Source organism: Nicotiana sylvestris, chromosome 4 (assembly GCF_000393655.2).
Source record: "Nicotiana sylvestris chromosome 4, ASM39365v2, whole genome shotgun sequence".
Lineage (NCBI taxonomy): Eukaryota > Viridiplantae > Streptophyta > Magnoliopsida > Solanales > Solanaceae > Nicotiana > Nicotiana sylvestris.
In genome coordinates, this window is record NC_091060.1 from 107,873,536 (window position 1) to 107,899,566 (window position 26,031).

At 37.6% G+C, this 26,031-nt stretch overlaps 2 protein-coding genes across 2 annotated transcripts; both read left to right on the forward strand.

Annotated features, from left to right (window-relative positions):
• The first annotated feature begins 16,636 nt into the window (after positions 1–16,636).
• LOC138889967 (uncharacterized) lies at positions 16,637–17,839 on the forward strand. The gene has a single exon (XM_070173315.1). The coding sequence runs from the start codon at positions 16,637–16,639 to the stop codon at positions 17,837–17,839; it is 1,203 nt and encodes a 400-aa protein (XP_070029416.1).
• Positions 17,840–19,740: 1,901 nt separating this feature from the next.
• On the forward strand, positions 19,741–20,715 carry LOC138889968 (uncharacterized). The gene is made up of 2 exons (XM_070173316.1): positions 19,741–20,442; positions 20,521–20,715. The coding sequence occupies exons 1-2, from the start codon at positions 19,741–19,743 to the stop codon at positions 20,713–20,715; spliced, it is 897 nt and encodes a 298-aa protein (XP_070029417.1).
• The last annotated feature ends 5,316 nt before the right edge of the window (positions 20,716–26,031 follow it).

Genomic DNA, 26,031 nt, shown 5'->3' on the forward strand with positions numbered 1-26,031 from the left:
TTCGAGGAGGCAAGATTCTTGGAACCTAAACTCGTTATTATGGTGATTTTATCATTCTAAGCATGAAAATTTAAGGAAAATCAGTGGTAAATTGAGGGTTAAAACTTGATCAATTAGAGACCTTTGAGTGATGATTTGAGGGATCATTTGAGGTCCCATTTTGGTACTTTTAGTATGACTAAACTCGTGAGAGTGTGAGGGTTCTGAAAATGTAAATGTTACACGATTCTGAGACGTGGGCCCAAGGGGCGATTTGGTCATTTTACCTAATTTCGCGTATTAGCTTAGAATGTATTTGTAGAATCAATTACTTGAAGTGTTATTTACATTATGCAATTGAATTGGATAGATTTGGGTCATTTGGAGTCGAGTACTCGTGGCAATGATGTGGTTTCGGGTTGAGTTTGAGCCGGTTCGAGGTATGTGGCTTGCCTAACTTTGTGTGGGGGACATTCCCCTTAGGATTTGATATTATTGATAATTAAAATGCCTTGTACGTGAGGTGACGAGTGCGTACTTGTGCTAATTGTTGAAAATTCAATTTTCATCAAGTAATTACTAGTATGTTTCTTTTCCTATTTATACTACTTGCAATTTAAGCATGTTGTTAGCTTAGGAAAGCATGTCTAATTGACTTAATTGCCTTACTTGCTCAAACTACCTTATTTGGATTGCGTGCAGCATGCTAGGTTAGAAATACCTGTTTTACCTTGGTATGAAACTTGAATTGAATTGTGTACTCTTCCTATTGTTTCTGTGTGTTTACTTTGGGACTACGGGACGGTATCCCGGGAGATCCTCCGGTATGTTTACTTTGGGACTATGAAACGGTATTCCGGGAGATCCCCCTGCATATTTACATTGGAAGTAAGGGACTGCACCCGGTAGATTCCCCCTGTATTGAGTATTTACATTTGGGACTATGGATCAGTATTCCGGGAGATCCCCTCGCATTGTGAGTTGGACTACGGGACGGTATCCCGGGAGATCCACTGGATATTTTTATTTGGGACTACAGGACGGTATCCTAGGAGATCCTCATTTATTATCTTTGTGGTGAGTTGTATTTTCTTTCTGTGTTTACTTTGCCTCTGTAGTAATTGTTGCTATCCTTTATATCCTATACTACTTTTACTGTTGTACTTACTCATACTGTTTTTGTTCTACACTGTTGAACCTTATATTTTATTTAATCTTAGTAGGGCCCTGACCTTCCTCGTCACTATCCGACCGATGTTAGATTTGACACTTATTGAGTACTGTTGTGGTGTACTGATGCCCTTTCTGAGCATGTTTTTTATGTGCAGATCCAGGTACCTCCATTCAGACTTATCACTCGTGAGACGAGGCACTTGTAGAGACTCCGAGGTATATCTGCCACGTTCGCAGACCGAAGAGTCCCTTTCTACTCTCTCCTTTTGTATTGGCCCTTCTGTACTTTCGTTTCCTTGTTAGATATTCTGGAGTTAGATGCTGCAGACATTCAAAGGCTTGTGATCATGAGATTCCGGGTTTTGGGAATGTTGTTAGCCTTTGAGATTTGATATTATGTATGCCAAGCGGCACTTTAAAATACTATTTTATTTCACTATTTTGGTTTTTAATTATTTCTTCCGCAAGTTGGTTTATTTTTCCACATTGTTAGGATTACCTAGTCCTATAGACTAGGTGTCGTCACGATGGTTCACGGAGGGCGAACCAGGGTCGTGACAGGGGGTGGTCCATTTTGATTTAATGATTTGATGACATTGGCATGTAATAACTATGATACTATTTTTCTTTATCTTTACTTCTCTTTATTTTTACTTTTGGTATGTATATATTCGTTACTTTCACATTTTGGTATGTATATATTCGTTACTTTCACATTTTGGTATGTATATATTCGTTACTTTCACATTTAGTATGTATATATTTTTACCATTTGATGTATATATTTATTTTTATTTATGTATATATCCGCTTTACTTCAAGTTTGTATATATTCAGTTTGATTTCCGTAGTTTACTTCATAACTTCTTTCATGATTTTACTTCATAGCTTCTTATTCCCTTTAATAGTTTTTTTTTTAAGTTGTTAGCTTCTTTTTATGTTTTATGTGAACAATAAGCCTTTGATTTTCTTAATGCCACAGTTCTTTCCAAAGGTAGATGTTGTGTGAATCGGGTGGATCTTCCCGACGATGGATGGCGTGACAACCTTCTTAAGGGATTGAGTCCGTTTTCTTTATGTTTTGGTGTAAATAGTAGTAATGAATAAAAGTGTATCAAGAAGGCTTCACTTGGGCCTAACACATTTACCTTCGACCTTATGGTTAGAAACAAGTTGGTTGGCAAAGAATAGTTCTAGTTGTGACCTTTAGACTCTTTTGTTGACTAAACAATCATCGAGTGGCTTCTTGGAGCCATTTGTGATGCTCAATATTAGTTAGGGTTGTTGTGGGCCCTCGACTCTATTCTCTTTAACAATCCAATAGCTTGTGAGGTGAGGTATTGAATTGCAAGTCCAAGTTCCATGCCAATAAGTCTAGAACTTGCCCCTGAATATTTGTCTAGGCGAAATTCTAAGGGTAGCTCGACTTGAGAAATGATTGTAGGCTATCCTTGATCCAATTTGAAACTTGAAAGCTTCTGTAGCCTACTAATATTTTATCCCTAGTCAACCCTTTGAGTCGAAGTCGTTTTTCTTTCTATAACCACGTTACAAGCCTTTATCCGTTCTATAATGACCCTCTCCTGGCACCCAGTCTTTGCTTGGAATTTTTAATAGACAAGTAGCAAAAGCATAAGTTTGTGGGAGAGACGAGAAATATGAAAGTGATAAAACCTACAAAGAACAAAAAGAAATGAAGAAAAGGGAAGGCAAAAGAAAAGAAAGAAAAGACAAAAAGAAATATGTCAAAAAAAGTGAATAAGATAGAAAAGTGAAAGGATTCAAAGAAAGCAATGATGAAAGGCATGTAATAGTTAGAAAAGGAGAAAAATGGTTGTCATGAGTAAGAAAGAGTGATAGTGTGTCTATCTAGTTCCCCTAAGGAAGAAGAAAATGACTCAAAGAGTCAAGAAAGTATGAGCCGAAATGAGAAAATGGAGTTCTTAAGGAAAGATGAAACCATCATATGCCAATAAGTCCTACCTTGATCCAAAAGCCTTCATTATATTCCCGCAAAAGCCCTATATGATTTCGAGTTAAGTGAACTTACATTAGTGGTAGTTTATATAAGGGGCAAGCTTATGGTACTTAGAGTCGGACTTGTGACATTCCCTTGAGAGAGATGAGCGTGCTTCTTCACAATCCTTGTTTTGAGTGTTACAATCTAAGGTGAGATTTGCTTATAGAGAGTAGAGGAGGAGGAGTTTGGGTTCCACAATGACCTACGTAGTAGAGCGAGCTTCCTTAGTGTATTACATCAAATCTTGATGCTCATGTGTCGCATTAGAATTGTGGTACTCAAAAGGTTTTGTGTTGTTGATAATTCATTTGTGCTGAGGGTAATTGTTAGTCCCAATTGATGCATGATTGATTCAAATGAAGGCAGCTGAAATATCCTTCTATTTTATTTTAGTGGAGGTGGGAATTACCTTATTTGCTTGAGGACAACCAAAAACGCTTAAGTTTGGGGGATTTGATAAATGGGGATTTTAACCTATTATTTACTCTCTTTTACTTGCATTTTGGGCCCAAAATGCAAGAAGGTATTCTCGGAAACTAATGTAATATGCTTGCTTACAGGAATTGATCAAAATGAGCCAAAGGAGGCATAATCAAGTCATACAGGAGTCAAAACTGGAACAAAAATCATGACTGGGCCAGGAGACCTGAACCGCGGACCGCACAAAAATAGTGCGGCCGCGGAATCCACAACGCGACCGCAATCACAAATATGCAGTCTGCGAAAGGGAGATTTAAAGAGTGCATTTTCAGGCCAAATGTTGAGCTAGGTTCGTGCCAGAAAAGTGTGGTCGCGAAAGTCGCATTGCGGCCGCGGTTAGAATTATGCGAACCGCGGTTGCTGAGGTTCAGAGAGTTTACATTTCAAGCAAAATCAAGGAGTGCGGTCCGCGGTAGAATTACCTGGCCGCGGTAATCTCCTACGCGACCGCGATGCAAATTATGCACCCCGCGAAACAATGCTCAACCCAAATCTAGAAGTTAAAAACACGGACCGCGATCAGATTTACACGGCCGCAAAAGCATGAGTGCGGCCGCGGTGAGAATTACGCGGCCGCGAAACCTCTGCAGGGGCACTTTTGTCCGAAACTTCAGCTTAGTATAAATAGATCTTTTTGGGCAATTTTGTACTAGAATTATCTCTCAATATTAGATTTTCATCTTTTAATTTAGTATTATGGATTTATCTTTATTTCATCTTTAATTTATGTTATTTTCATGAGTAGCTAAATCCATAGCTAGGATTGTGACCCAACCCTAGTGTGGGTATTTGATGGGTATTGAATTTTAAGGCTTGAATGTGTATGGGTTAGTAGTATTTAGCCTAGTTCTTGCTAAAACTATGGAATTAGTGGTTGCAAAATTCATGCATTTATGACTTAGTCTCTACTTGAGAAAGAGGGACTAAGTTTAGGAAAACTAGGCTAATAAAATATTGGGGTAAACTCAAGAAATTGATTGTCTCAATTAAAGGGTTAAACCTAAAGATAGTGATACCCGACTTGAGCTAATATCACTTGAATTGTACAAATACCCATTTGGACTTGAGAAACCCAAATTGGGCAAAATCACTCAAACTACCGAGAGGTATAGAGTCAGTACCCGAGTATGATAGCTGTATTACGACCCCAATTAATCACAAGATTGCTCTCAATTTTTGCTACCCGTTAGATATCCACCTAGGTGGAAGTCACTACCCTAGTTCCTTTAAACCCTTGAAAATCAACAGCAAAAATATTGTACTTAGTTTCAAATATTGCATGCAATAGAATAAAAGTAGAAGTAGAAGTAGAAAACAAACCAAACAATTGTGGAAGTGTAATTAAGAGCAAAATCCGCATCTAGACTTGGATATAAATCCAATTTCAAATAAATTAACTCCCTGTGGATTCGATCTCGACCTAGTTGAGTAAAACTGCATCGACCATCCTCGCTACTCAATAGTAGTGCAGGCTTGGAACAGATCAGCTGCCAAGGTCGCAAATGCGGCCAGTGAGTCGCAAATGCGAACTCTGTTGGGATCGTAAATGCGAACACTGCTCAGGTCGGGCTTCTTCGCAATTGCAAAGCCCTTCTCGCAAATCTGAGGTTCGCATTTGCGAAAAAATTCTCGGATTTGCGAGACGTGCAACTGCTGCCAGAAAATACCAGAAAAACTGAAGTATTTTTCATCATTCCGAACGTTTGAAACTCACCCGAGCCCTCGGGGCTCCACACCAACCACCCACACAAGTCTAACAACATCATACAAACTTGCTCGCACGATCAGAACACCGAAATAACATCAAAAACCACGAATCGGATGCCAAAACGCATGGATTAACTAATGAACTCAAAAACTTCTAAAAACACTTCCGCACGTCCGATTACTATCAAATCCACTCGAAATGACCCCAAATTTTACGCGCAAGTCTTGAGTGACATTACAGACCTACTTCAACTTCCGAAACTAGAATCTGAACCCGATATCAAAAAGTCCACCCTCGGTCAAACTTTCCAAAAATTTCAAATTTCTAACTTTCACCAAATGACTCCGAAACGACCTACGAACCTCCAATTCCACTTCCGGACGCGCTCTTAAGTCCAGAATCACCATACGGAGCTATTCCCAAGATCAGAATCTCAAACGGACGTCTAGAATGTAAAAATCTAGTTCAACCCAAACTTATGGAATTCAGTCAAAATGCCAACTTTCACTATTAGGCGTCGAAATACTCCCGGGTCGTCCAAAACCCAATTCGAACATACGCCCAAATCCGAAATCATCATATGAACCTATTAGAACCGTCAAATCCCAATTCCGAGGCTGTTTACTCAAAATATTGACCGAAGTCAAATTTAGCCTTTTAAGCCAACTTTAAGGAACCAAGTGTTCCGGTTTCAACCCGGACCCTTCCAAATCCTGAACTAACCCTCCCTGCAAGTCATAAAATAGTAAAATCACGTAGTCTTATTTAGGTGAATGGTATTCTAGAAAGCAAAACGACCGGTTGGGTCATTATAAGAAGATGGGTGGAGGGTAGATATGAAGAAGAACAGAGAAGGGTGGAGGGGAACTATGCTAGTATTTCTTTTATTCATTTATTTTTTTTTGATTTTTGATTTTTTAATAAAGAAAAATCATCAACTCACACACTAAATGTGCGTGTAAATAACTCATTTTGTCCGCTTATGCCATATCAATGCCACATAAGTTCGGTCAACGATCAAAAGGGTTTAAAAGTTTTATTTTGATCAAGTTGAGGTGGTTGGATGAAACTTTATGAAGTATAGGGACTGGGATAACAATCCGAAATTAGTACTAGTGTTTCCTAGGCTAATATTAATAACGTTGAAGTTTTTGTCGGGATTGTTCTCCTTACCAGTCCCAACCATGCATACATGTTTGGTTTCTTTGTCAAAAAAAAGTGTAAATGAGTTTTGGAGAAAAAAACAAGACAATTGAACAAGATAATAATATATTTTGTTCTTTTAAGATAACAAATAATTCCATCTGATTCGTCTTATTCCATAAGCTTAAAGCTAACTATTAACACGCTGAAAAGGAAGAAGGACAAAGCAATATATTCAGGTTCAAATCGAATGTTGTTTTGGGGAATTTGATTTACAGACTATTTATATAAATATTATATTGCAGATATAATGTACGTAACAAATAATAGTATAAGAATTATCATTACTTGACGATAAAGAAATATAACTCAGAATCAAAGAGAAATCATTCAATCTATGAAGATTTGAAAAGTTCTATAGGAAAATATTTTGACCACTGATGATCAATCTTTGTAACATTCACAAAGCAATACTCATCAAGATTGATGAAAGAAATTATCAGAGACTTGCAAATCTGTAGAGCTGAATATGAAAGAAATCTTAATGGCAACTATTGTTGGAACTCGGATGAAACAAGTTGGAAGACAATTTCATAAGTAGGGCCGCCCGACGAATTTTGGGGTCTAAAACCAAACTTTATGAGGGGCCTTAACTTTTTAATTTTTTTATTATTTATTCGAAGTCTATATTTTAGTTTTTTCTTATATACAAAGTTATTAATAATTTTCTTATAATCAATAACTCCTAATAAGTATTTCTCAATTGACAATATAACTAATCCATTTAGTCTTTCTTGTGCCATTGTTGTTCTTAGATAAGATTTTATCAATTTGAATTTTGAAAACTTCTTTCCGTCAAAGCAACGGTAACGTGAGTTACTAAAATTATTCCATAAGCAATTTAGGCATTTGAAAAAGAATTAAATCTTTTTATTTGATTAACTGTATTAATTAAACTGTTATCTTTTAATTGTGTTATTTTCCTTAATACTTGTATCAAATTGTTATTTCCTATATATCACACGTTTTTTACGAAATTCAGGTTCGATATTAATTTCAAGTGCAATTTTCTTGGTAGAAAGAAATCAAACTTTTTCAATGTACAAAATTCTTTTTTAAACTTATACATAGTGTGTTAGGTGTAACAAAAAATAAGGCCCCCACAAATACGAGGCCTAAAGTGGTTGCTTTATTTGCTTTGTGGAAGGGCCGCCCTTGTTCATAAGGAAGTCTCTCTAATGATAACTGATGCGACATATGAAAATACTCAATGAATAGTGAGCAAGAAAGCAAGTACAATTTTAAGAAGGATTTGAAGATTCAACAAAACGAAGCAAATATGCACTCAAGAAAGAGAATCAATCACGAGATATATTGTATTTAGAATAATTTTTGAAAAAATATAGCGTTTAAGGGCATGTATATCCCACTCGAAGTCGTGGTTAATGGTGATCAAAGAACAAAACCATGTGTTCTTGATGCTTATGTTAAACTATCAATTACTTGTGCTTGAGAAAAACAAGATTGATCCTATAAAATTATTTCAAAACAGCTTTGGTGGTTCTCTAAAATCAATCTCTTATACACACACACGCGATGGCTTTTCCCCTTACTCATCGCGTTCGTGAGTGAAGAGCTACGTTCGCGGAGGGTTACTCCTCCCATGCTCCGCATTCGCAATCCCTTCTCCGCGTTTGCGAAGAAGAAATTCTCCCCAGTCTCTAGTTACCCTTCGCGAGAATAGCTTCGGGATCGCGAAGAAAGATGCACCAGATATCAGAAATCTCAGAAACCAACAATTGTCTAAGTCCAAAAATTACTCCATGGCCTATCCGAAACTCACCCGAACCCCCCGGGCTCCAAACCAAATATTTACAAAAGTGTAATAACATCATATGAACTCGTTCGCGCAATCAAAACACCAAAATAATATCTAGAACCACGAATTGGACAGTAAAATGAATGAAACTTTCAACGAAACTTAAGAACTTTCAAATTTACAGCCGGACGTCCGAATCACGTCAAATCAACTCCGTTTTGCACCAAATTTTGCACACAAGTCATAAATAATGAAATGAACGTATACTTAGATCCGGAACCAAAATCCGAATACGGTCAAACTTGAAAATTCTTTAAGCCATTAAATTACTAGTTTTTAACAAATCACGTTAAATCAAGTTAGAATCTTCCAAATTCAATTTCGGGTATACGCCCAAGTCCCAAATCACGATACGGACCCACTGAGACCGACAAAATACCGATCCGGGTCCATTTACACAAAATATTGACCGTAGTCAACTCATATGAGTTTTAAAGTAAAATTTCACATTTTCTTAAATTTTCATATAAAAATTTTTAGGTGCAAGACAGGGACTATGCGCGCAATTCAAAGAAGTCTAAACAGAGTTATTTGAGGTCTCAAAACACAGAAATGAAGGCTAAAACTCAAAGTGACCTATCGAGTCATCACATATTCATTCTTCAAACAATCATTCTGAAAAATTCAATTTTTCAGCATCCTTTGTATCACTTCATATTCATCAAATATTTTTTGGATTTTGCTAGAATATATTTAGAGCAAAAAATTAGGGTTGCATTATATTGGGGTAGTAAGGTTGTGGTGGATAATAACTCGGTACATTATAGTTATTCTCCACAGAGTATTGCTAAGTTTCCACTCACATTGGAGTACGACAGATTGGTTTCTTTAATTTGTAAAAGAATGAGTATGAGTAAACATTCAATTAAGTCTAAACGAAGTTATTCAAGGTCTTAGAACACATAAATGAAGACTAAAACTCATAGTGACCTATCGGGTCATCACATTCTCCACCTCTAAAATAAACGTTCGTCCTTGAACAGACATATCGAGTCATCACACTATTTTTGGTGCAGCCTCTAATCTCGCATTTGTGAGGTCCATGTTCACATTTGCGAACTGTTAAGATTCTTGTCAGGTTCGCATTTGCGAAGTAGTACTGGGGGAGTGGTTCGCAATTGCAGAAGTCTAAAGTTCGCAATTGCGAATGCGATGGTAGTAGAAATATTAAGACTTCGCATTTGGGAAGGATTTTTTGCATTTGCAGGGTTCGTAATTTCGAACCCCAGGTCGCAATGTGACATATGCGCTTGGACTTAAGAAGGGAAAATTGGGATTTTAGTTCATTCTTTCAAATTCTCAACCCTAAAAACTTTAGAGGTGATTTTTCCAAGAGCTATTCTTCCTCGATTCATTGGTAAGTGACTCTAACCTACTATCTTTCAATTACCCATTATATTTCATAAGATTTCAACCATAAATCTAGGATTTTCATGGTAGAAATTGGGAATTTGGGTAGAATTAGGAATTTTTGTAAAACTAAAATTTAGACCTCGAATTGAGGTCGGATTTCGAAATAAATTACATAGCCGGGCTCGGGAGTAAATGGATAATCAGATTTTGGTCCGAATTTTTTGGGTTTAGACCAAGCGGGCCCGGGGGTTCACTTTTGTTAACTTTTTAAATAATGACCTAAGTTGAACCTCTTTCATTCGTGGGTAGTTCCTAATGCTTATTTTGAATCGTTTGGTTAATAATTTTCTAGATTTGGTTGGTTCGGAAGCTTGTTCGAAAGGTAAAGTCGTGGTTGAACTTTGAGTCGATTGCGGAGCGAGGTAAGTGTCGTGGTTAACCTTGACTTGTGGGATTAGGACTAGTTTGTTTATTTGTTACGTGTTTAAATGTATGGGTATAACGTATATATGAGGTGACAAGTACCTATGTGTTGTTGTTGGGTAAAAGCATGCGCAGGGGAGGGGGGAGAACTTGTTTCCTTGTAATTTATTGCCTTCTTTGATTATGATATCCATGCTTAGACTAGTTTATTACTTAATTGATCGTTCTTTCCATATTTATGAACTATTTGTGATAATTGAGTATTCTTTTTGGAAGTTAAAGTTTGGTATTTTGGAACCGTTGTTGATAGAACATTTATTCTTGCTTATTTTATCTCTCAAATGTTTATATTCATTGCTACATGGTAAGGGAGAGTGTTAAAGCACGAAGGGTGATGTCGTGCCAATTATTGCTTCATTTACTGATTTATACATGGTGAGAAATAGGGTTAAAGCACGAAAGGTGATGTCGTACCATATTTATTGTTTCATGGAGAGATTAAATTTAAAAGCACGAAAGGTGATGTCGTGCCTTTATTATTATTTCATGGTGAGGTTGAAAGTAAAAGCACGAAGGGTGATGTCGTGCCATTATTATCATTTCATGGTGAAGTTGAGAGTAAAAGCACGATGGGTGATGTCGTGCCATCTTTATTCATTATGTTTATCCGTTTTCATTGGCTGAGGACTTGTCACGATCCCGGTTCGCCCTCTGTGAACATTCATGAAGGCACCTAGTCTCTACGACTAGGTAAGCCTAAAATGCGGAAACTAAACCAATTTGCGGAAGAAATAATTAAAAACCAAAATAGTGAAATAATACAGCATTTAAAAGTGTCGCTCGGCACACATAATAATGACTCTCAAAATCTAAATACATTTCCCAAAACCCAGAATCTCATGATCACAAGCCTTTGAATGTCTACAAGCATCTAACTCCAGAATGTCTAACAAAGAAACGAAAAATACAGAAGGGCTAATACAAAAAGGAGAGTAGAAAGGGACTCTTCGGTCTACAAACGCGGCAGATATACCTCGGAGTCTCTTCAAGCGCCTCATCTCAAGCGTGATAAGTCTGAGTAGAAGTACCTAGATCTGCACATAAAAAACATGCGCAGAAAGGGCATGAATACACCATAGAGGTACTCAGTAAGTGTCAACCCTAACCTCGGTCGGGTAGTGACGAGGAAGATCAGGGCCCTACTAAGGTTAAATAAAATATAAGGTTCAACAGTGTAGAATAAAATAGTATAAATAAGTACAATAGTAAAAGTAACACCGGATATAAAGGACAGCAACAACTACTACAGAGGCAAAGTAAACACAGAAAGAAATACAACTCAACACAAAGATAACAACCGGGGATCTCCTAAGATACCGTCCTGTAGTCCCAAATGTAAATATCCAGTGGATATCCCGGGGTACCGTCCCGTAGTCCAACTCATAATGTGAGGGGATTTCCCGGAATATCGATCCGTAGTCCCAAATATAAATACTCAGTACAGGGGGAATCTACCAGGTGCAATCCCGTAGTTCAGTAAACGTGTAGGGGGATCTCCCGAAATACTGTTTTGTAGTCCCAAGTAAACATACAAGGGGATCTCCCGGGATACCATCCCGTAGACCCAAAGTAAATGCACAACAACAACAAGAAAAGTACACAGTTCAATTCAAGTTCCATACCAAGGTAAAACAGGTATTACAAACCTAGCATGCTGCACGTAATCCAAATAAGGCAGTTTGAATAAGTAAGGCAATTAAGTCAATTAGACATGCTTTCCTAAGCTAACAACGGGTTTAAATTGCAAGTAATATAAACAGGAAAGGAAACATACTAGTAATTACTTAATGAAAATCGGGTTTTTCAACAATTAGCACAAGTATGCACTCGTCACCTCACGTACAAGGCATTTCAATTATTAATAATACCAAATCCTAAGGGAAGGTCCCCCACACAAGGTTAGGCAAGCCACTTACCTCGAACCAGCTCAAAGTCAACCCGAAACCACGTTCTTGCCACGAGAACTCGACTCTAAATGGCCCAAATCTATTCAATTCAATTGCATAATGTAAATAACACTTGTGAACACGTGATTTTTGCCCTATATGAATTACTCCTATAGTTTCAAAACAAAATAATTTCTTTTATTATTTGCAACTTTGTGAATTTTTCGTGGCATTTTCTGTTAATTGTTTGCATTTGTTTGTGCATGTTTATTTTAATTAATGGAAAATACAAAATATGTTGCATGTACATTTAGGAGTTAATTTTGCATTTTATGAATTAATTAGTAATTAATTTATTTTATAAAATGGAAAATCTCAAAAATAGTTTACTTTACATTTTAGTTTTAATTTTGAATTTAGGGTAGTTTGTCCTTTAATTTGGTTTAGCTAATAATAGTAATTAGGAGTTAATTGATGTGCTCGGTTAATTGGTTTGTAATTTTTATTTAGGTTTTTGTTTTAATTTTGAAAAAAAAAAGAAAATAAAGAGAAGAAGAAAGAATTGAAAACAAAGGAATTGAAAGAAGTGGAAATAAAAGAGAGAAAGCCAATATGAGTTGATTTTAAACAGACTACCCAAGCCCAAACGGATCTCTCCTAAACCAAACGAGACCAGCCCAAGCCATTGCTGCAACCCGGTCTGTCTCCCATTAAGACTCAAAACGACGCAAGTTTGAGTTCTCTTTACTCAAAACAATGTGAGCCCTTCATCCCTCATCATCCAACGGTCTTCAGAGTTCATTGCTAATTAAATAAAGGTGTCCGAAAATCCATTAAGCCTAAGACACAAGCGAATTCCCCCCGGTATCTCATCTTCTCTAATAAACCCTAGCGTCGTCCCTCGATTCCTTTGCCATTTTCGGCCGGCGGCAGAGCTTGAAGCCACCCAAATCTCACCCAGGTAATCACCGGCCTTCCCTCAACCCCAATCCACCACCATTTCTCCTTAAATTCTCACCAAATCGGTCGTTTTTGAATCTGAAAACAAGGGGAAAAGAAATCCGTCAAGCCTTCCGGTTTCTTTAAGCGATAAGGTTTGAAACTGGTATTGACCGTTTGGTTTCGTTGAGAACATACAGTTAATACTTGTTTCGAATCAAATCGGAATTTTCGAAGGGTTATCAGCTCTGTGTCGAGTGATTTTAAAGGTATCTCCTCTATCCTTCCTCCTTTGTCTTCTTCAGTTGTTCTGCTATTAAATCCCTCTTCTCTTGTTTGTCTACCACTTCTGTCCCTTATTTTGCTTTTCTTTTTCTTTTCCTTTGTTTTTCTGTTACTCAGTGGTTAGTTTTGCATAGTAGTAGTTTTAAGTTAATTCATTTCCGTTTAAATAATTTTGTTTTGTTCGCATAAGTTAGGGTTAAAATTTGTTGATTAGTCTGATTGGTGGTGTGTTCTAAAATTAAGTTCGTCATGTTTTATTTGCTTTGTTTCTTTGTTTTATTTTCAAAGAAAGGAGTTTTAGTTTGGCTCTTGGGCAATTCTGCCTAGCCCGATGAGTCCATATGAGCTTTGAAATCAGAAGGCCCAAGAAAGAGTAATTTGGGTCTATTCAGACCCATTGATTTGGGTCAATTGGCCCAGATTTCGTTTTGGCATGAAGAGATAAAAAACAGGGTAAGCAAGGGGTGAATTGCTCTGCCTTCTCTCTAGGAAGAGAAGGAATAGTAATTTCGTCATCATTTTCCGGTCATAACTCCGACATCCGGTGGTGGAACTAACCAAACTTGGTCTCAAAAGATACATAAATTCCTTACGAATATTACCCAATTGGTTTCAACTTCAGATCTATAGTTAATTTTTGTAGATCTTAATTTCATTTTCACGAATTATTGTAGCAGACAATGTTCTTCATTCAATTTCAGCGATTCAGCTAATTCCAGCGCTACTTTTCAGCATAACAGCTTGCCCAAGGTCTTCTAAGATTGGTTTGAATTCTAAGCTTCATTTTAAATCGAAATTACTGTTTTTTACAATTTAGACTGTGAAATTGGATTCACAGCCATAAGCAGTAAGTAACGTGAAGCTAATTTGAATTACAGTAGCATCGTTTTCTTGCAAAGCTGTTGCACCTTTGTCATGTTGTTAAAGTGCTAAAGAATTACATCTGTAATGAACACACAGGTAGGTGGCCAGCCACCTTTTGTGGTTGCGCTGCCTACACAACCTCCTCCAAACATTGCACAAACATCAGGGAACACAAATAACAACAAACAACCGATGGATTACTCCAAAATTCTGAAACCTTGCACTTTAAATGCTGCAATGCATGAGCAACAGGAAGTTGAGCCAATTCCCATTCGTCCACCTACAATATTGAATGGAGAACATGTTATTCAGTTCATAGAAGCAGAAGTAGAAAGGATGGATATCATCGAAGGTTTACAATATGCAATAGTTGGTAAATGTTCTTATGGCAGCCCAGAAATTTAACAACTGCGTAAGTTAATACCAATTCAATGCGGAATTAAAGGTGAGTGTAACATTGGATTTCTAAGGGATAGGCACATTTTGATTAGAATGACGTTAAGGCAGGACTATCTTCAATTCTCATCAAAAACTCATTACATAAAGGACAGGGATGGCTATCAATATCAGCTTAGGCCATTGATTTATGACTCAAAGTTTAGAGCAGATGAAGAAACACCCAAGGCAATGGCTTGGATTTCATTCCCAGGTCTATTGCCAACCTTTTTGTGAAGGAATGTCTATTTTCTCTAGCTACAGCAGTAGGTAAACCTATGCATCTAGACATGGCAACAATTAATAAAACTAGACCTAGTTGTGCTAGGGTGAAGGTACTAGTTGATCTACTTGCAGATTTGCCTAAAAAGGTGAGGATGGACATATTCAATGAAGCTAATGGAACGACAAGAACTGAATGGGTGAGAATTCAATATGACATGATGCCTAAATATTGCAGACATTGTAAACTTCAAGGGCATGATCAATTTGAATGTTGGAGGATACACACTGAACTATATGTGGAGAATGAGAATGCTAACCAAGCAGATACTGCTAAGAAGCAGGACATAGGGAACTCATAGCCTATAATGATTTTATCTAGTGAAAAGGTCGTGGGTAATGTAAATGTTACAGAAAAAGAGCAATGGAAGGAAGTGAAGGACAACAGAGTTAGAAATGTAGTAAATCAAAATACTAGTCTCAATAATAATGGAATGGAGATGGCACCAACTAAGCAGCTTGAAAACAATAAGAATAAGGAGGGTACAAGCACTGTAGATAGACAAGCAGAAGCACAAAGCAACAATGGTATGGAATTGGTGGCAGTAGACAATGAAGATAATGATCATGTTCAAGTAGCTAACAAGTTTGCAATATTACAAGGGATGGATGAAGAGGAAGAACCTGTCAATTGATAATAGTGGCAGCTAATGCAGCAACAAACAGTTCAGCAGTTCATAACCAAGCATCTACAAAGCAAAAACCAAAACATATGGTCAATAATGAGGAAAAGCTAAATCCAGCAGCATAAGCTTTTCATCTTAACTCATCGGGTATTGGTTCGACTAATGGTCTAGTCAATGGAAAAGAGGCATCAAAAGCAAAAAACGATACTGCACAATGGGTAGAAAGAAGTTTCAAGGATAAAACAGGAGATGGAATAGTGAAGATCAATACATCATGCCAAAAAAACCCATCACAAGATACATTTGTGAACAAGGAACTTAATAAAACTCCAAATTCTCAAGCAGAAAGGTCAAAATCGTCTACATTTAAAGAAAGAGTGCAAGGCTGTGGTGGCAGGCTATGGGATGCACAAAGGGAATACGATTCAGAGGAGAACGAAGTACCACTAGGAGCACAAGTTGATGAGGAACCGAATGAGAAGGACAAAGAAGAAGATGAGCAAAGTGTAAATGGAGAGCTCCATGCCAATGACAACAATACAACTGGTAATTTTTTAATAATGGGAGGATCAGAAATTGTTGAGCACAACAATAATTATCAGATAGCAGAAGTAACAGAAATTAGAAACTATGAAGGAAGAGGCCCAGAGGTAAATGGTCCTGGAGGAACAGAAGACGATAAACTTCAGAAATCACAAGACCACCCACAAGGACACAACCCAACAGAGAAGGAGAAACAGCCAAAACAAAAAACAAAAATAGTAAATGTAACTGTTACATTGGAGAAAAAGCAGTTGCAGCTGTTAAAACGAGGAGAAAAGAAGGCCTTGGTCCCTAAAAAAATGCATTTGGAGCTACATCGGGAGGGAAGGAAGACAATGAAGAAGGAGAAGAACCTGGTAGATCAGGATACGACATGGATCACGAATCGACTACCCAACACCTTATGAATGCTGCAAGGCAAGGTGACTTATCACCTACGAAAGTGGAAAAGGCAAAATCAGCAGCAAAAGGTAAGAAGAAGCAACAATAATATAATTTTGCAGCACCAAAATTTGGGGTGCACACAAGGAGAACGCTAACAAAATCCAACAATCAGTGATGAATGCTATCATTTGGAATATAAGGTCAGTCACCACACAGCAGGCCTTTGAAAGGTTGACAAAAATGCACAGGCAAAATCACTATGAATTTGTAGGATTAATGGAGCCAAAGCAACAAGTAAAAAAACTGAAAAGGTACAGAAATAAGATAGGACTTGCACATGCAATTTCAAATGTTTCCAACAAGATCTGGGATTTCATAGATGAGGTATTTGAGGTAACTGTTATGTACAATATGGTGCAACAATTAACACTACGCTTGTTTCATACTGAATCGCATGTGGAGTTTGTCTTAACATTGGTATATGCTAAATGTGATGCAATTGAGAGGATAGAATTATGGGATTCATTATATGCAATGGCAAGGGATATGGATGCACCATGGCTTGTAGGAGGTGATTTCAATGTAATATGGGACGAAGAAGAGAAGTTTGGTGGGCTACCTGTGTCATTGAATGAAATTGATGATTTTCGACACTGCGTCAACACTTGCAATCTCTTCGACCTTGGATTTAAAGGCAGCATATTTACATGGTGGAATGGGAGAGCAGAGGAAGACTGTATATTCAAAAGGCTAGACAGATGCTTGGCCAATGTTGAGTTCCAACAAACATTTCCAGGAATAGAGGTGCAACATTTGTCAAAGACTGGTTCAGATCATAGTCCAATGTATCTGAAGTGTGATATTGAAACTCCACCATTAAAAAAACCTTTTAAGTTCTTGAATTTTTGGGTGGAACATGCGACTTTTAAAGATGTGGTGAAAGAGAATTGGACAGCTCATTTCAGTGCAAATCCTTATATTCTTTTTAATCACAAGTTAAAAAAATTAAAGAAGGCTCTTTCATTGTGGAGTAAGGCTACATTTGGAGATATTTTCCAAAAGATAGCAAGCATGGAGGAGGTAGTGATGGTTCATGAAGCAGAATTTGAAGCAAATCCTACAGGGATGAACAGGGAAAGGCTACAAAAGGTTCAGGCAAAATTGATCAAATGTCTTGCACTAGAGGAGAAATATTGGCAACAAAAGGCAGGCATGACTTGGTTCAAGGAAGGGGATAGGAACACTAAGTTCTTCCACGCACAAGTGAGAGGTAGGAGGAAGAGACTTCAGCTTAACAGAATTCAAAATAGTGGAGGAACCTGGATTGAAGATGAACAAGAAATTGCAGAAGAGGCTATCAAATTCTACGAGGAATAGTTCACAGAAGCAGCTACTCCTTCATCATTTGATATCGTAGAACATGTTCCTAATCTGATTAACACTGAGCAGAATGCAAAATTGATTAAGCAGCCAACAAAAGAGGAGGTTAAAGTGGCAGTACTTGGACTTAATGGTGATAGTGTTGGGGGGCCAGATGGTATGACAGGAAAATTCTATCATTCTTGTTAGGACATAATAGGGGATGACCTATACAACATGGTGAGGGCTTTTTTCAATGGTCATGAGCTACCCAAGTGGGTAACACACACCAACCTAGTTCTGCTACCAAAGAAAAAAGAAGTTACCACTTTTTTTGATTTAAGACCAATAAGCCTCAGTAATTTTTCAAATAAGGTTATATCGAGGGTGGTACATGAAAGGCTAGTGAAATTTCTCCCAAGTCTGATATCACAGGAACATGCAGGTTTTGTTAAGGGGAGGAATATAGTAGAAAAAATCCTTCTAACTCAGGAGATAGTGACTGACATTAGGCTTAGAACTAAGGCTGGACCTAATGTCATCCTGAAGCTAGATATGACCAAAGCTTATGATAGATTATCTTGGCTATTCCTAACCAAGGTACTGAGAAAGATGGGATTCACAGAAAGGTTGATAGGGATTGTCTTTGGATTAGTTTCAAATAATTGGTATTCTATTCTAATCAATGGTCAAGCTCATGGGTTCTTTAAGTCCTCAAGAGGAGTAAAACAAGGTGATCCTGTATCTCCAACTTTGTTTATATTGGCAGCAGAAGCATTATCTAGGGGTCTCAATGCACTACATACTAACCTGTATTTTTGTGGATTTGGGATGCCAAAGTGGAGTCCAAAGATCAATCATTTGGCATATGCAGATGACATGATTATTTTCTCATCCTCAGATGAAACATCTCTGATGCTAATTATGCAAGTGCTGAAGTCATATGAAGCTGCATCTGGGCAACTTGTTAACAAGACCAAATCAGCTGTGTACCTGCATCATTTAACAGACATGGAAGTGGTCAGCAAGGTGGAAATGATCACAGGCATTCATAGGAATGATTTTCCTATCATATATCTAGGTTGTCCTATATTTTATGCAAGGAGAAAGCTGGAATACTATCAACCCCTAATTACTAAGGTAATGGACAAACTGCAATCATGGCAGGGCAAGTTATTATCAGTAGGAGGCAAGGAAATTCTCATATCCCATGTATTGCAAAGCATGCCTATGCATCTACTATCAGCTGTAAACCCTCCAAAATATGTGATAAATAGGTTGTACAAATTATTTGCTCAATTTTTCTGGAGCAGCACTGTAGGAGGAACTAGTAGGCATTGGGATTCATGGAATACCTTATGCATGCCAATTGAGGAAGGAGGAATAGGTTTCAGGTCACTGCATGATGTAGCAAAGGCATTATTCAGCAAGTTGTGGTGTAATTTCAGAACAAAACCAAGCCTATGGAGCTCTTTCGTATGTCAGAAATACTGTAAAAAAATAAATTCTGTAATTGTTCCATGGAAAAGAGGGTTTCACATTTGGAGAAAAATGTTGGAATGCAGAGATCTGATTGAACATCAAATCCTTTGGCAAACAAAAAGGGAATCCTCACTATTTTGGTATGAAAACTGGACAGGTCTTGGGGCACTATATTTTTTAGTTCCTCAAGACTTTGGAATTGATGAAAAGGTACATAATGTACATGATGTTACCTTAGATGGTGAGTGGGATGTGGACATGCTATTTCAATTGCTTCCTGAAGACTTAGCAGTACACATTCTGGAGAAATCAAACCACCTTCACCTCAGCAGGTTCTTGACATGCCTTGTTGGATGCTGGAAACAAGAGGATATTTCAGTGTTAAGTCAGCATGGGAGTATACGAGAAGAAGAGACTAAACAAGAACAACTTATAGGATGATTTGGGTAAAGGGACTGCCTTTTAAAATAGCATTTTTCATGTGGAAAGTGTGGAAAGCAAAGCTACCTTTAGATGATTTCTTGAAAAGGGTAGGCTGCTGCATGTCATCAAAATGTTGGTGTTGTGTACAACCTGACGAGGAATCTCTTCAGCACTTGTTTTTTAGATCAGAAACTGCAAAGACAACTTGGAAGTATTTTCTATCGAGAGTAGTAATAGCTGTAGAGGGACTTACATTGCACCAAGCAATCACAAAATGTTGGACTGCAAATGTGTGCTTAAGGCTAAAACTAGTAATGCAAGCACTCCCCTCATGCGTAGTCTGGGAACTTTGGAAAAGAAGAAATAGTATGAAGTATGGTGATGTTGTGACAACTAGCAGGGTGATTTATCAAGTTTCATCAAATCTCCAGGCATTGGTGAAAGTGAGAAAGCCTGGAATGGACATGGTACCTCACAAATGGCAAGATCTATTAGCTATGATGGAAAATTTCACTCCTAAACTTAAGGTTACAAAATTCATGTGGGAATTTCCAAGTGCAGGATGGCTAAAAGTTAATACGGATGGTGCATCGAGGGGAAATCCAGGCAGGAGCTCAATAGGTTTTTGTATAAGAAATGAAAATGGTGACATAGTCAAGTCAGTAGGGAAAGAGATTGAGGAGACAACAAACACAATAGCTGAAGCGAAGGCCATGGTAGAAGAACTAAGGTTCTGCAGATTTCAATAATACTCTCATGTATGGCTTCAAACTGACTCAATGTTATTAAAAAAGATAATGGATGGGATCTGGAAACCACCATGGATCATATCTGAGCAGGCAGAGGAAATGATGCAACTAATGAATGGGGAAAATTACACAGTTACTCATATTCATAGGGAGGGCAACAAGCTGGCAGATCACTTGGCTAATTATGCTTTAGATCATGGAGAAATAGAATGCCAACAATTTTGGCATCAAGATGCATAGGGAAGGAGGTTGGTTAATGTAGATAAGCTGCAATGTCCAAGTCTAAGGGTGAAGGTGAACAGGAGATAGGAAGCAAAGAGAAAAGGAAGAGCAGGAGTCATGTCAACTTAATCGACCAATATATTCAAATCCTAAGGGAGAAGGATATAATGGTTGGTATTTCTAACTATCTTTTCTCTAGCGCAGTTGCCACTACGATGCTTATGGCACTCCATGCTGCAACTTTCGAGATAACTGATGCTAAAGAACAAAAACACATCAATAATCGAGCACAACAACAAAGACTAATGGCATTGGCAACCCAACCAGCATGGGGTGAAAGCGTGCTTTCAGTTCATTGGATATACAACCAGCATGGTGCAGAAGTGTTTAATATCACACGCATGGTTCAGTTAGAGACAGGATCTGGGAATATAAAAATGATTGCTCCTCATTTCGAGCACAACAAGAAGCAAATGACATTGGAAACACAACTAGCATGTGCAGCAAAAATGTTTTCGAGAAAAGCAGGCAACAAAGGCCAATGCGTTATATTAACGCATGCTTCAATCCACTTTCGGATTAAATAATTTTTTAATATGCACACAAGGTTTAATATGGAAGGCTTGACAGACAACACATGCTGGTGAGCAAAGGAATCAAATGGAAAAGTGGAATGCACATGGAAAGTTATCTAGGATACATAAAAGCATGCAATACTCTAGGATGAAGGTACTATGGGATATATTTCTTTATGTTGCAGCTGTAGGTGGAGCTCACGTGCGTTCCAGCACAAAGCTGTCTCTTTTCATCAGTTCAATCGATGAAGCAAAAGGAACGCAGCAAAGGGGACAGAAGGTGCAGATAACGCACGACAACAGATGTCATGCACACTAACTGTTGTCAAACGTTATGCGATCAACATGTGGGAGAGATTTTTGTTCATAACAAACTCGAGAACTACTGGTGTAATGTTTTGGACAGACGTATGGGAGATAAAAGCAAACCATAACACACACAGCTATGACATTACGAACTTCTGGGCAATAGGAAATACAGGGCTTTTTAATGTTACATTGTTTTTCTATATGGTGACAGCCTATTCTTTAATGGACTCTCAATTGGTGGTATCAATGCAATGCATTCAATCCAATGAGAGAAAATTAAAGATAAGGATGTTATCGATAGGAACAAAAGGCAGTAGTATCGGCCAAAGTGAAGGCATACATTTTGGGAACCTAAAACTATGAGAAGTTTTCTATAAAGTTTTGGACATTCCCAACAGAACAAATGCTTCATTCAAATATTATGCTGATTTTGTGCGAGAGCAGTACAGTCTTTGGAGTGGAAATTACAGCAAGAACAACAACAACAAGAATGGGAATAGGTGCATATGGCTACAGAAGATCGATACTAACAGCAGTAATGCACGCGCAAAGGAAATAAAGCACAACAACTGGAAAATGCAAAGGGACAACGAGCACATACAGGAGGCAAGAATGAATATGTATGGATCATTGCTAATGCACAGCAGCAACAGCAGATACTATAATCAAATCTTTGCAGGATTATTAGACAGGAATGGTAAGGAACAAATGCAAGGACAACATGCAGATTTTCAAACGAGAAACACACAAGAAATGGGCTTGCAAAAGAGCACGGACAATAGAATAATGATTCAAATCTGGGCACGTATTGCCTATGTAGATGAATGTGAATACAAGAAGATTATAATGCATATCAATTTAGGAGACAAGAACATTACTCTAATCATATCGTGTCACTTACTACGACCTCTATGGGTGGTATCAGCACTATGTGCTCAATCCCTTGAGGAAAGAAAGGTGACATGCACAAGAATGATAGAGCAAATATGGAGAAAATATAGCTTCAAGAACTACACTTGGAAATGGAACTGGGAGCATCGTCAAGAGCAATCTAAGGATGCAAAGTACATTGGCTTTATTAGTTACTTCATGACTAGTGTAGCTAGCAATCATCGTGTGATATCAATATTGAGCGCACTACTCAATATTGATAATAATTTTAATGTAATTTTCAAATGTTATCACTTTCATAGATTAAGACCACTTGACAATGTAATTTGTTGTTTAATTTTCTTTTATTAATAAAAATTAGCCCTAGGCGCTCATCCTAGTGTTTTGCCAAAAAAAATTGGGTAATTCATGCTAGGGAATCCTATGGTAACTAATTAGGAAGCTTCTAGGAAGCTTGGGTGGGGTATTTTAATTGAATTTCAGATTTGTAATAGGCTAGCTTGACTAACAAGACAATAATTAGAGGATAGCTAAGCAAAAAAAAATTGACAAAGGGGCAAAGTGCAAAAAACTAAAAGCTGAGGTTGCCCTGCTTTCTTACCTATAAAGGCGTCATTTCTTGCCTTTCAAGGCAGATTTTGGGGGAGAGCTAAAAAAATACAGAAATATAGACGGCTGAAAACAATAAAAATTTTACTGTTCCATTAAAATTTCTGAGATTCTAGAGGTTAAAAATGATCTGAACTTGCTGGTTTTCAAGTATTTGGTTCAAGTTTGGCTGCATTTTGATTATTGGGTATCCTTGATCCTTCTGCTGGTCTGAATTTGGCTCAAAACTGGTTGTCTTTGGTTATCTCTGGTTTGATTTTGTTGTTGTGGTTAATCCTGCTACTAAACTATCCACTTCTGCTTTTGTTTTGAAATCCAGGTATGCCTTGGATCTATTGTATGTGAAGTGTAAATGGGAGCTCATGTAGTTCAAGATAATGAATGTTGATCAATAATAAGTTTCTACTGTCTGTTCACCATCAGATTTGATTTAGTTCTTGCTAGTAGAATTTTGTTTTTATGACAGTCTATTTGGTTAAGCTTGTATTCGAGCTTATGAAGGTACAATTGATTTTGAGGCATTCAGACCTTTAGTATATATTTAAAATGGACTGTAGCTTGCAGATTAATCAGTTGGAATACTTGATTTTTAGTCCATAATCATGGATATAGATACATGTTAATTTAATTTATGAGTGTGGGTTTGTCTGTTCAGCACCAAGGGTGCTTTGTAAGCAACTTCTTAAAAAAAACTTTTGAAAGCTTCATTTTAAATGGGAATCGAGCTGGTTCTGCTCCGTTGGGAAGTTTTGCTTCACGTTGTGTTAAATGCCAAATGATGTTTGTAAAGTTACATTGGCTCTTTTGAAATTGTCTTTGGATATTACCCTTTTGAAGTTAGTCTGAAGTTGTATAAAGTTGTCTGTTAAAACCAGTCTTTGAAGATCAGAGTCCAGCATGATTGTCGGATAGTCACTGAGTTCCGAATTCTGTTTTTAAATGTTTATTTGTTCATTATGTCTTGGAATAATTTGGGTAACTAAAATGGGCATCATGATCGTTTAAGTCAAATATAGAATACTTCAGTTGTTTGAAATTGACTTGGGGTTATTTGACCCCTTTTGCTCGTGGGTTGATCGTTGAGGCAGCAGGGATTCGACCTTGAATCCCTGCCTCACCCTTATGCCATGTCGCTGAATTGGGCTGGCATTTGCAACAATATTAGGTTCCCTTTTGAGCCAGAATTGAGGTAGGAGTTGGTTCACTGGATATAATAAATACAGTAGGTCGTTGGGCCTAAGTTTTAAAAGAGAAATGGGAGCAGGTTGTTTATCACATTTTGTTAGTTTGAACTTTGACAAATGCCTTGATAGTTTTTTTTAGGTTTTTTTACTAGGTATTTTTTTGGAATGGAGGTGCTCCATAAGTAAATGAGATCACATAGTATACGACCCTCGTAATTTAATTTAGAAACCTTTTACTTAGAATAAGTCGAGGCGTTCCATGCCAAATAAAATCTTTAATTGCATGGCCCTCGTTTAATTAATTTTTTTGTTTTATCCTTAGAAACTGAGGCATGCCATTTAGCGAATTTTTCGTGGCCCTCGCAAAGTTGCAAACGCGTAGTTGCCTTAGGCGCATTATTTTAATAATTTACCTTCCTAAACTCGGGTGCGCATTTATGTGACCCAAATCTAAATATCAACAATGTTAGATAAAATATGTCGAGAGTCGTGGGTGTATTTATGTGACATGGTTCGAAGTGTATTTTAAATGACATTGCAATTTTCCTTTAAAAAAAATAATTACAAGCGACTAATAAAGTTAAAATTAAACCATAGGCTAAACATGTATTAAAATCAGATAATAGGCCAATTATAACAGTTGAGCGACTGTGCTAGAACCACGGAACTCGGGAATGCCTAACACCTTCTCCCGGGTTAACAGAATTCCTTACTCGGATTTCTGTATTCGCAGACTGTAATACAGAGTCAATCTCTTCCTCGACTCGGGATTTGAACCAGTGACTTGGGACACCATAAATTATCTTAAGTGGTGACTCTGAGTATTGTTTATAAATAAATCCCGTTTCTATTGTCACTTTAAGTTGGAAAAAACTCCCTTATACACTCCTTCTCGGGGGTGTAGTGAAAAAGGAGGTGTGACAGCTCCGGCGACTCTGCTGGGGATCGAAACCAGAATCTCTGGTTCAGGGTTCAGAATTCGAGCTTAGATAAATTGTTATATTTGGATTTATCTGATTTTGTTACATGTTTGGGCCTAATGTGCTAAATGTTGCTTTTTTTTACCGCTTTGATATTATCTGAACTGTATATATAAACTGCTACAAAACCCCTCTCTTCTCTCTCCTGAGGAGTGCACGCTGGTCGTGACTTCTTTCTATTAGTGTCATATCCCAAATAGGACGAGGTTCGTACAAGTTACAAAGCTGGATGATCTTTTGGTTACCGGTACGCAGCCCCCCTCGGCTCGAGTTGTCCGCTCGGGTAAGCCAGGTCTAGAACAAATAAACCCAGGTTTTTAAACCTAGTATAACAATACCTTATGTCGGATCCCTATTAGGAACGTTTGTTTGCATCATGTGCATTTTGACTTTGGAGACTCAACACAGGGGTTGGGTCTGTCTAGGATAGGTGTACCAAAAATAAAAAAGACTATCCTGATGCATCTTATTTGCTACTTGTGCATTTATTTGCTTCGGATTTGCATGCTGATCGGCTTTTGAATAAAAGGAGAGAGTTTGGAAAAGAAAATAGCGGTGTAAGGGCTAAGGGAGGTAATTACCTATTTTGAAAACCAATGTCCCAAAATATACCAAAACTCTGCCGAGATTTTGAAAAAAAAAACAACAAAGAGAATTTTTTTTATTGTTTTCAAGGAAAAGAAAAGTTGGTTTTTGTCAAAATTGCCCGAACTACGCCAGTTTGATTCTCACAGGGTGTGGGATACGTAGGCAACCCTCATCGGGTCCAACTTCCCTTTTGCAAAA